We start from the raw sequence: 12525 nt of genomic DNA on the forward strand, positions 1-12525 counted from the left end.
TTCGAACTATGTGAGTCATGGCACCTTTAAAGGAAAAAAAAAAAAAAAAAGAAACAGCCTGAAGCTCAATTTCTAATTCAGAACAAAGTGAAATTAGGTTAAAGTAAAGGGTAAAGAAGAGGGTGAGGGGGAGCAAAGAGAGGTCCACCTGACACCCCATTCACTAAACCCCCAGGACTCCCAAGACCACAATTTGAAGACTACTGTGGAGGTCACTCCTTCCCCAACCAGAAGCAGATTTTCTGTGAAGTTAATGAAACTTAAGTTTCTGCAGAGCACCTTCTGTTCCTAGGTACCTCTTCCAAGACTTGGAACTTAATTTTATTTCTCTTATTTTGTGTTGTTTTTAAAATGAGGGCCCCCCAAATCATATAAGTGTCACAAAAGACCAGCTACATAATTTGGGCAGCCAAGTGCAAAATAAAAACGTGGGGCCCTTTGTTCAAAAACAACTAAAACTTTGAAGATAGCAACACCAGCGCCTTCTTGGCACAGGGCCCTGTGCAACTGTGCAGGTGGCATGTCCGTGAAGCCGACCCTGATTTCATGCCCTACGAAACCTGGATCTGCCCCTTTCCCCAACTTTCCAAAGAAATGCCAGTTGATTCAAATAAACCTCAGCCTCTCCTGAGAATTCTCTTATGCCCTAGTGTGTCAGATTAGTCCACCTTGCAGCACCTGAGACTGGAGCTCCTCCCAAGACAGAGGCGCATGCTTCCTTCCGAACTCTGCTTTCACATGGAAGATTGGCTTTAAGATGAAGGCCTGCATTTGCAAACAGAAACTATAGCAGACACATAAAATCCATTGTATTTTCAGGCATTCAGATTGGAGCAGAACTTAAGAGAGTGTGTGGGGTGATCCTAAAAGTCTCAGAGCATTTGACTGAATCATTTCAAGGTGCTCCTTCAGAGCCTGGGCCACATGCATTCCTTTTCTGGGTCGCCTGTGATATTAGGGCAATGATAATGATTGAAAACGTGTCTGTTGAGTAAACATAGCCTCTCTTCCAACTAGACAATGTGCTCATGGCACATTGACATGATATGTGTCATACTCATGGTAATTGACAAACCTTCATATGCTTCTTCCCCTGCCCAGAAAGATCTTTCTAGTACCTCCTTCAATCGAGATTCTGTCTACACGCTGAACCCCTGTGGAAGTGGCACCTTCAGGCAGCCCTGCCTTTGAGATGAAATAGGCTGCTCTGTTTGGGAAGTAAGGGGTGCCCCTTCCTCAGGGGTGTTTGGGTTAAGGCTGGACATCAATTAGTGAGCACACCCAGCAAAGTCCACCCAGGAAAAAGAAACCAGAAAGTATTGAAAACAGAGGGATGTGAGCGCAGGAATTGGTTTTTGCAGGAGATGGAAGAGGTGAGAAGCCATAAAGGGCTTCTGAACTGAAGCTTCTGAACTAGGGAGAGGCATGTGAACTTGAGAACTTTAGGGAATCTTTCCAGCCCAGGGAGGGGCACTTGACAGGAACACTCTTTACTTTCCACCACACTTCATATGATAATGGCCATAGGAAGACTGTTTCTCAACCTCAGTGAAATTATACTGAAAAATCTTTCCATTGAATATTTAATATCCCACCAGGTTAATTTTTCTTTATAACTGAAGAGAATGTTGTGTTTTCTGACTTGCAGATTCACTTCCTTTTATGAGACAAAAGAAAAAAATAAAATGAAAATGAGAATTATATAACCAATCATGTTTCCTTTTTTGCCTTAGCTACCAGGAAGCTCTAAGCTAAATTTGAAACTTCCCAGATTTTTAATTATATACCATCCCATTTTATATTTCTTTAAATTCACAATTTTTAAGTTAATACTCTCATGGATTAAATATGTCATAATATAAGACACCTCAAATACTTCTGAGTAGATAAAGTATACTGTGGCTTCTTTTAAATTTTAGATGATTCCAATGATTCCTACACCTCTAATTCTTCCCCATGTTTGGTCCCTATCTGCTCCCCTTCCCCCACAAAACTTCCTAGTGATTTGTCATTTTCCCACGTTGAGAAAGCCACAGGCCCTCCCCACTTCTCCATGGCACTGTCTTGCTCTTAAATTATTGCTGTATCTCTTTCACTTCCCAATTCTCTGCCCTCTTTGGAGATTTCCTCTCCAGCAGGGCATGAACCCTTTCTAAGCAGTGCCAGCATCACGGGGCCCACTAAAGAGGAAGCCGCAAGTCTGGACAGAGAAGTGAAGCCTCCTGAGGTGGGGGTTGGCACGTGGGCATTATTGGCAGCCCTTCTGGGCTTTGGGTCACTGACCTGTGCCACTCACCTTTTGTGACCAATGGATGTCTATGGTGCATATCTGCTTCTCAGTGCAGTGTCCCCTCCTTTGCTCTTGGTAACAGCACCCCAGTTTTCCTCTGGGGATTGCTCCTCTCCCATTGCATTCAGTCTGGATAGGACTGTCTGTCTTGGTTTTGTTTTGTTTTGTTTGTTTGTTTGTTTTTTGAGACAGAGTCTTGCTCTGTCACCAGGCTGGAGTGCAGTGGCACAATCTCAGCTCACTGCAACCTCCACCTCCCAGGTTCAAGCAATTCCTCTGCCTCAGCCTCCCCAGTAAGTGGGACTACAGGCACACACCACCACACCCAGCTAATTTTTTTTAAATTGTATTTTAGTAGAGATGGGGTTTCACCATGTTGACCAGGCTGGTCTCGAACTCCAGACCTCGTGATCCACCTGCCTTGGCTTCCCAAAGTGCTGGGATTACAGGCATGAGCCACCGCGCCCAGCCAGGGCTGTCTTTCAAAGTGCCATGTTCTCCTTGTCCAAGGTACAGCCAGGCAACCTGGCCAAATCCATAAGACTCACTCTTCCAGGGGGGTAAATTCTGAATGGGGTGACAAGTTAAAGCTCACTATTTTGCCTGCAATCTCCAGTGACCATGTCTGTGAGCTCCTACTACCTCCAACCCCAGAACTGCCCACATCCTTGTCCTTGCAAGACCTGCTTGCTCAGCTTTTTCTTGAGTCTTTAAGAATGAGTTTCTGTTGCTTGCAGCCATCAAACTCCAAGTGATGCAGGGTCTGATAGTGGGCAAGGTGTGTAGCCTCTTTGAGCCCTGGATTCTGCATTTATATAATGGAGATACCAGGACATACCTCATGAGGCGAGGGGCAAGGTGCTTAGTCCATCATGTGTGTTTCACAAATATTTCACCCTTTCTTCCTTGCCCTGCTGAACAAGTGACCTTCAAAAGGTAATGGAATGTACCCACATTCCACAGGTGGCCAGTGGCAAACATCGATGGTCAAGTCTCCTGAGACCTCGTGTTGTTCTTCAAGACCTCTCTGCTTTTCAAGCATTTCCTTGAGTCACACAGATGGGTGAGCAGTGTTTTATCCATTTCAATGGAGGAAAAGTGAAATTTCTTTAAAAATAAAAACAAAACTTGCCAAAAACTCATCATAAGGAACAAAAGCAACAGATTCTCCAGCTGTGGCCCTTTACCAAAAGCTCTGGCCCAAGCTTCTACACAGCAAAGCTGCTACACTCAGTGGACTCCTCTCTCCATCAGACTGCCACTGATTTTGTTTTAGAAGCATACGTAGGAAGAGCCTTGGCTTTGAGGGACCTGCCGCCTCCCCTGTGACTCTGTATTGGTAAGCACAGAAGATCCTCAGATCCTCCGAGAAGTTCTCAGCAGACATCCTCAGCTCCAGGCCTCCCTTCTTCTCCACCCTGCTCAGCATGAACCTAGAGCTGGAGGCAGCTAGCCATGTCTGGCTGCCTCCCTGGGTCCTCATATGATACTGAGCCAGGTCTCCAGGGAACACTGTTCACATGGACAGAGTCTGAACTCAGTAGTGATGCTCCTGAGCCCACAGTGGGCTCCACAGGAAACACACCGGCTATTCCAAAGACCTGCTGGCCACAAAGCCTTCTAACAATAATAAGTACTAGCAGTATCACTGCTGTTTATTGCTTCCTGTCAGGTGGGAACTAAGTCCATTAGCCCAAGTTCAGTAGCCCTGTTTTACAAATGCAGAAACAGGCTTAGAACAATTAAGAAACCTGATCAAGACCACACAATTATTAAGGGATAGAGTCAAGAATTTCACTCAGGTCTCCCTAACTCCAAAGCCTGTGCTCTTAACCACTATAGATGTCTCTAATGCTTCAGAAGGGAGGCCACCATGACCCCCACTTACAGTCACCAGCTGGGCCCCGGCCGCCCAGAGATCATGCAGAGTGAACAGAACTGATTTCCAGCGCTGCTGTTCCATGGCTGTGTGACTTTCGACCATCTCATTTCCCCTCTGTTTCTCAGTTCCCTCTTATGAAAGATGGAGGACACTATACCTGCCATGCCTCAGTGGGACAAGATCATCTATAATGTTCTGCATGGAAGCACCATGAAAGGCATTACCAGCTTGAAGAAAACCAGTGTCTGGAATGAGGCGACACCAGTATGTAGGGAGAGCAATCGGGAAGCGATAAGAAGGAGATTCACTAGGGGTCTGCTGGGCCGCCTGCTGCAGAGAACGCCTCTAGAATCCTGCACTCCCGTCTTCCTTCCTGTAGCCCAAAGCTGGCCCACCCTGGAGATGGTACCAGCTGGGGCTCTCCTTCCGGGCCTCAGTGAGGGAGGGGAAGGAGCCAAGAATGGGTCAGTAACCACAGGATTCTTTGAGTTCACAGAGAGTCTGCCTGCTGTGGGCCTCCAAAGAGTTCTGCCAGTTCTTCCCAAGTCAGCTTGGGCTTAAAGTCCTTCCTGCACCAACTGGGAAGGAGCTGGAGAAGCTCCACCTGGGATGGGAAGCTCGACCTGGGATGGGAAGCTTGACCCGGGATGGGAAGCTCGACCCAGGATGGGAAGCCTACTTTGTGTTGAACTTCCTATTTTGTCACTCTCTGCAGGCCCAATGACCAGAGAATTTTCTCTGCCCTTTCTGGCAAGATTAGTGGCTTCCCCTCACCCACTCTACCCCCACCTGCTCATTACAGAACAAAGGAACCTGGCTTCTTCCCGCCAGTCCAGAGAGGGTTCCTAATTGGCTTTCCATTAAAGAGAAAATAGACTACTGTTTCCACCTCATTATTTATGAGCCTTTCTGGAAGTGCATTTCCATGCACTCTGGGATTACTCACGCCCATTTTGCTTGGCCATATTTTATGATCTGTTTTATTTATTCAGGGCCGCTATTGGGTACTCACATCTGAAACCAATTAAAAACCAAGAAATAGGAAAAATCAAATAAACACCTGGAGATGTCCAAACGCAAAGTCTTCCTGAAGCCTGCTTTTGGTGGGACTGGCATAGCCATGCCACCAATATAGGCCATTGGAAGTGGAGCTTGCTCTCCTAGCAATATTAGGTAACACGGCCACACAGATGCACAGACCTCCTGCCCACAGAGCTTGGGCTGAAGTTGCCTGGTTCGTTGCTTCCCCTGAGGTCTCCCTGTGCAGGGCAGGGGTATTACTTATTCATTTTTGTATCCTCCTTTCAGCCTGGCACATAGTAGGAAATCAATAACTCTTTGCTCAGCCTTGTTCTCATAGACACCATGCTTGCTGTGAGTGCACCTGTGGACACACTGTCTCAAGAGTTTAAAAGGACAATATGGAGAACCATCTCTATGAATTCTGGAGTGGTTTGCCTTTCATAAACAGTGATTTCAGCTCACTCTGGATGGATTCCTAGGGCTAAACACACTCCCTTTCAATCTCAGGAAAGCAGCTACCAAGCCTGGTTTTCCTAGAATCAGACAGTCTCACCTTCTGAAACCCTGCACTCAGCCAGGTACAGATGGGGGTGCCATGGAAAAGAAAGCAGGCACTCCCATCTTTTTCAGGGGAGCCTGAGACCATTCACACATCTGCAAAGGGTTTGCTTCGGAGTCTGTGTGCATGGACAGCTCACCCTGCCTCTTGCTTTTCCACATAAAATGTGCAGAAGCCCCCCTTTCATCTCACCTGCCCTCACCCATCTCCAACTTCAATCTCTGCCAGAATTAAAGGCTCCTCTCTGTCCATTTCCCACCTCCACCCTGGAGAGGCAGCACGTTGCTTGGTGGTCTCTGTCCTGAAGCCAATGCCACACCCCTCCCATTCCTCTCCTTAGGCTGAGCTGGGTGTGTGGACAGTGTGGACAAGGACAGGAGCAAGTGGGAGCGGGAGCACCTGCGGGGCAGGCAGATGGGTGGGGGGTGAAAGGCAGCACATGGCAGGACTTTGCAGGGCTTCTGTTGGGATTGAAGAAAATAATAATACACACCACATCTGTTACTTTTTTTCTCTCTCTAGGATATCTATGATGCTTATTGTAATTAGATTTTATACACATACACACATACACACATTTGGGGATGGAACTGGGCCCCTGAATTCTTAGGGATCATGCTGTTTATAGACTTATCTCTCCCAATCTCCAGCCTCCCCTAGTAATTTATATAAGTCCTCTGTATTAGTCAGTGTTCTCCAGAGAAATAGAACCAATTGGATCTATCTATCTAGCTAGCTAGCTAGCTAGCTAGCTATACACACATAGACAGAGAGAAAGGAAGAGAGAGACAGAGACAGTATGGGAATTGGCTCACAAAATTATGGATGCAAAGAAGTCCCATGATCTGCTGTCTGCAACCTGGAGAACCAAAGAAGCTGGTGGTATCATTAAGTTCAAGTCTAAAGACCAAGTCCGAAGGCCTGAGGACAGGGGAGCAGATAGTATAAGTCCTGATCTAAGTCCAAAGGCCCAACAACCAGGAGTACCAATGTCCAAGGGCAGGAAGACATGGATGTCCCAGCTCAAATAGAAAGAGTGAATTCACCTTTCCTCTGCCTTTTCATTCTACCCGGGCCATCACTGGCTTAGATGATGCCTGCCCACATTGGTGAGGGCAATCTTCTTTACTGGGTCTACTGATTCAAACGCTAATCTCTTCCACTCCCTCACAGACATACCCAGAAATAGTATTACCAGCTATCTGGGCATCCCTTAGCCCATGCAAGTTGACACATAAAATTAACCACCATAACTATCCTTCCTTCCTTCCTTCCTTCATTTGTTCATCAATCAGCCAACCATGTGTTGAATGCCTCTATTGGAAGACACTGGCTGCACATCTGATATAAGCTACCCCGTTGTTGGCTGCCAACCTGTGCCTTCTCTTGAGATAATGCATTTCACAGGCTTACTCTTCACTTTGAATGTATGAACTATGAAAGTCATCAACTCTTGAGACAGGAAAGGAACTAGGAAACTGACACACTCTATTTGTCCACAAACCACTGCTTCCAAATTTGAGGTCTGTTCTCCTATCTCTTGGTCACATTCTGGCAAATATGATCACTTCTTGCTGCCACAAATGTCTCGCCTGATGCTTCCAAATATGCAACGCAAAGTTACCCAATCTCCCTGTCCCCTTTCTTCATCAGCACATGGGGACTGATAGTACGGTGAAGATCCACGCAGCAAATAGGCAGGTGACTGGGGGGAGTGGAGAGGAGAATGCCCACACAGCCACAGACAGCTTCCCACTCAGAGAAAGGTCCAGAGTTTGGCAATGTCAAGGTGGCTGAGTAAACCTGAATTACTCTGTGTGCCCATTATTGGCCCCCTGGGGAAGGCTAAGGATCCCTTCTCAGATTAATGTTTTTAAACAGATAAAACAAAATCCTAAGATGAGTAATCCAACTATATTAGAATACAGTTATCAAAATATTTTTAAAACTGTAATAGAGTAATTTATGTGCTACTTTTTTTTTTTTTTTTTTTTTTTTTTTTTTGAGACAGAGTCTTGCTCTGTTGCCCAGGCTGTAGTGCAATGGCACAATCTCGGCTCACTGCAACCTCTGCCTCCCAGGTTCAAGTGATTTTCCTGCCTCAGCCTCCCGAGTAGCTGGGATTATAGGCATGCACCACCACACTCGGCTAATTTTTGTATTTTTAGTAGAGATGGGGTTTTTCCATGTTGAACAGGATGATCTCAAACTCCTAACCTCTGGTAATCCACCCACCTCGGCATCCCAAAGTGCTGGGATTACATGAGCCATCACACCCAGCCCTTTTTTTCTTTTTTTTTTTTTTTTTTTTTTTTTTTTCAGACAGAGTCTCGCTCTGTTACCTGTCGCCCAGGCTGAAGAGCAGTGGAGCGATCTCGGCTCACTGCAACCTGTACCTCCCAGGTTGAAGAGATTCTCGTGCCTCAGCCTCCCAAGTAGCTGAGACTACAGGTGCCCACGACCACGCTTGGCTAAGGCGAGCAGATCACTTGAGGTCAGGAGTTCCAGACCAGCCTGGCCAACATGGTGAAACCCCATCTCTACTAAAAATACAAAAATTAGCTGGCCATGGTGGCAGGCGCCACTAATCCCAGCTCCTCGGGAGGCTGAGGCAGGAGAATGGCTTGAACCTAGGAGGTGGAGGTTACAGTGAGTTTAGATAGTGCCACTGTACTCCTGCCTGGGCTACAGAGTGAGACTGTGTCTCAAAAAAAAAATAAAAAGAGAAGGGGGCTTTGGATATCCACAGGTCATGGAGTACAGGGGTCCGGAGATGATCTCATCTAGATCTCAGGGTCCTGGGACCCCTGCACATTGGGAGGCGGCATCTAGAAGGGTCACAGGGCCTTCGGCAGAAGAGAAAGTAGGTTATTCATGGCTCTGATGTCCAGGGGTCTGCAGAACGGCCATTCTGGTAACCCCCTTACTTCTCACTTGCTTTTTCCACAACACACAACCCTTCCCTGAGGTTCAGGCATCCAGAAAACAGGTGTGGCCTTCCCGGGGTGTGGGGTGCTCCCATCACCATATCTAAGTGTTTGGCCCTTTCAGAAATCTGAGTGAGAGACTGGATCCTGGCAGTTGTCAGCCCAGGGGCTGGTTGCTGAGGAAGTTCTAATGAGAATCCAACCAATGAACCCCCTTTGCCCTGCCCTGCCTCCAGCAAGCCCGTGCTTCCTCACACTGTCTTCCCCATGCTGTTTTGTAAGTTTTCTTCCTAATCTCAACCTCAATTCCTTTTTCCCATTCTTCTGAATGTTAAAGTCATGACCTTTGCGGTTTATGGGCCACCAGAGACTGAACTAAATGTGTTAGCTCAGAGTCCAAACAAGTAATAGCCAGCCAATTAAATTAATAATCCATACTGTTACAATGTTTAACCACGGCTGTTTCCTCAGCGGTCTGTTTAAATCACAGCCAAGGCCTGACCCATTAAAATGAATAACTGGAATTATGAGAAACTCCATTTAATAAACACAGCGAGGAACGCAGCACAATTGGGCATGAAATATTTATTACCACTTGAAGCAGAGAGCTGTTTGGGACTTTCAGATGGGATTAATGAATGCGTTTTAATTTCTGACTCACAAGGTGGGAGGTGGGGCTGGAACCGGGAGTCCTTTGGTAGATTCCTAGAAAAATCATCTCACCTTATATTATCACAGTGTGATGGGGCTACTTGTTTATGTGTGGGCCTCCTTCAATCCACAGTAATCATGATCCTACAGGGACCTAGTACTTGCTTAGCAAATGTTACTGGATGGATGTACAATGGATGGAGGGATGGATGGAGGGATGGATGGATGGATGGATGGATGATCAGACGGATGGGTGGATGGATGATCAGATGGATAGATGAATGGATAGATGGATGGATGGATAGATGGATGGATAATCAGATGGATGGATGGATGGTCGGATAGATGGATGGATGGATGGATGGATGGATGGATGGACACATGGATGGATGGATGATTGGATGGACGCATGGATGGATGGATTGATGGATGATCAGATGGATGGGTGGATGGATGATCAGACAGATGGATGAATGGATAGATGGATGGATGGATGGATAGATGGATGGATAATCAGACAGATGGATGGTCAGATGGATGGATGGATGGACAGATGGACACATGGGTGGATGGATGGATGGGTGGATGATCAGATGGATGGATGGATGGATGGACAAATGGATAGATAGATGGATGAATGGACTAATTATAGTAAAATCCTTTTGACATTTTAGTATCTGCACTTCAGTGATACAGAACATATAAAACACAGCGCAGTGCCTGACACATTCAAGTCCTGCAGTCAATAATAACTGTCATTACAATTAGGAGAGCAAGATCTCATTAATTTACTAGAAAATCAATTCTCACATTTGGCAACTCTTTGGGAGTTTCAGAGCTGCCCCAGGACCCAAGTTCCCACCCTGACTGGCCCGTTTATCTTTATGTGCACTTGGGAGCCTGATTTGCATTAGAGGTTTTTATTTTACTGTTTTTGGCTTTTCTCAGAGTTACTCCCTTCTCTATTTTCCCAAAGCTCAATGTCTTATCCCTGCATTTGCCCCAGCATGTCCCTGTTCTCTCTGGTATGGCTACATTTCACAGGGTCTGTTTCCTTTTCCCAGACAATGTCAGCTCTGAAGTTTTGATAACGGGTTTAGAAAATGTGGTTGCTGTAATGATAGCCCTTAGCAAGTTTTGTAAGCGCAGTGATTATTGGGGATCTCTGAACAAGATAACTGAGCCTTTTCTATAGGAGAGCCCCAAATGGGAACAAGATGGCTCAACTCTGCCAAAACTTGCTTTCCAGAGAAAGGGGAAAGCAGGCAACCCAAGCTGTGTGCTGATGGAGCACCTTTGACATCGTAAGGTCTGGTTGAGGGGGTGGGGAACAGGAGGGAAAAGAGCCACAGGAAGGCTTAGCTTTGGTTTTCCCTTTTGAGAACCAGTGGGCATCTCTTGGAGACTACAGAAATTCCGCTCAGGTTCAGTCATCACATTTGCAGGTCTGGAATTCAATGTATTGATAAATACAAGGCGGGCAAAGGGCAGTCTCATTTTGGATAGGGAGACACTTGAAACTAAAACCAGAAAGAGGAATGCACTTTATAAAGGAGGGTAGGTCTCTGTGTTTGGAGATGGTGTTGGAGATTTTTTTTCTTTCACTGAGGAAAAGATGGATCTAACTACATGGAGATTGATGGGATCTTGCCACCTCCCTACTAAATTCAAAAGCCCACCATGGTCCCAAAGAAGAGGAGTGTCACCAGGGGCCTACATGGCCTCACGGGATGTGGCATGGGGAGTTTGCCTGGTCCAAAGAGACCTTCAAGAGATTGGAACTTCAAAGGGCTCTGTCTATCTGGCAGTCTGCAGATATGATATCAGCGTTAGTATCTGTTACTTCTATTTCTTTAATCCTTAAGGATGGATTTGACACATGGCTGCGTTGGAATCATGTGTTTTCCTACATGGTGGAGGAGCCTTATATGGAATAAGAGAGCTCCAGCCTTCCTGGTAGAAGGCTTCAGAATTACATAAAGATAGCAGGTAGAGCTGCTTCTGTATCACCCATCCTTGCCCTACTAGATTGTACGTTCCTACAGGGTAAGACTATGTCTTATTCATGTTTGTATCCCCCACTGTGACTTGCATAGTAGCTGATGTCCTGTAGGTTCTCAGCAAATGTTTGTGGAAAGTAAAAGCCCCCATTCGTGGGGGCTGTGTGCTATCCTGAGCTCCGTGCTAAGTTTTTTGCATGTTCCCTCTCTTGTACTGTTTCCAACCACACTAAGGCTCTCTCTTATCCCCCATGTTATGGATGAGGCCACTGAAACAAAAGAGATTCAGCCCTTGTCCAAGATCACCTAGATAACAAGGAATTTGATAATAAGGAATTTGAACCCTCGTCTATAATATTCCTAAGCCTTTGCTTTCATTGCTGTGCCATTTGGTCTGCAAGAGTTAAACTCACACACAACTTAACCAAGCACAGAAACAGACAGAGTCTGAGCAAGGCTGTGAGGGTGAGGTTGCAGAGAGAGGAGGTGGAAGAGATTCTGGCAGCATAGGCTTGTCTCTCTCTTATGGCTTTCTCTTTCACATCTCTTACCAAAAGCATAGTTGAGTTTTCTCCAGTGCTTTGTGCCCACCAAGCACATTGTTACTAACAGATAGTTCCATCCCTCAAACCTCTTAATGCATCCATGAGATATGGCAAGAAGGCCAAGAGTAGAAAGCAAGAGGCATGGGTTCTTGGCCTGGCTCTGCCACTGATGTTTGGTATAAACTTGGGCAAGCCACCTGGGCCCAGCTTACCTGACAGTACTCTGAGGGAGTTGGTTTAGCTGATCTTCATCTCTCTTCTATAATTCCTCAGATAGGCCATCATCACATTAAATGCCTTCTCCTAGCCAATCTGGCTTAGTCTTTGAGGGTCAGAAGATGGTGACTGAGGGGCTTATGACAGTTTCTGTGCCTGTCTACAGGATCCAGGAGCCCAGGTCTGGCTGTGTAAGTAAGAGACCAGCCAATGATACATGAACACCAAGTGAACACAGAGTGAGGTCAGGCCACTCTGGGACTTACCGAGGTCTGCCCTGACCAATAGCCACCAAGTTCCTATGTACTTTAGCACTCTGGTTTTTGGTTTCACCTGTATATTGAGGATGATAAAGCCTGTGCTACTTTCTTCCAGGACTATAAGAGGGACTAAATAATATCACAGATGCTTTGAAAGGTTGGAATGTGCCAG

The 12525-nt window shown here is 46.2% G+C and overlaps 1 protein-coding gene across 4 annotated transcripts in view; it reads left to right on the forward strand.

Moving 5' to 3' along the window:
- Window positions 1–12525, forward strand: part of VTI1A (vesicle transport through interaction with t-SNAREs 1A) — a 441715-nt gene that overhangs the window by 404107 nt on the left and 25083 nt on the right. For 2 of the 4 annotated variants that reach the window (XM_054659897.2, XM_063781190.1), the window contains one exon: window positions 3254–5060. The exons of the other annotated variants lie outside the window; for them this stretch is intronic. In XM_054659897.2, coding sequence (XP_054515872.1) covers window positions 3254–3290 — 37 coding nt within the window. In that variant the 3' untranslated portion in view covers window positions 3291–5060. Of the gene's footprint in view, window positions 1–3253; window positions 5061–12525 lie in introns of those variants that run through there. 4 annotated transcript variants of the gene reach the window in all.

The sequence above is a fragment of the Pan troglodytes genome, chromosome 8 (assembly GCF_028858775.2).
Source record: "Pan troglodytes isolate AG18354 chromosome 8, NHGRI_mPanTro3-v2.0_pri, whole genome shotgun sequence".
NCBI classification, from domain to species: domain Eukaryota; kingdom Metazoa; phylum Chordata; class Mammalia; order Primates; family Hominidae; genus Pan; species Pan troglodytes.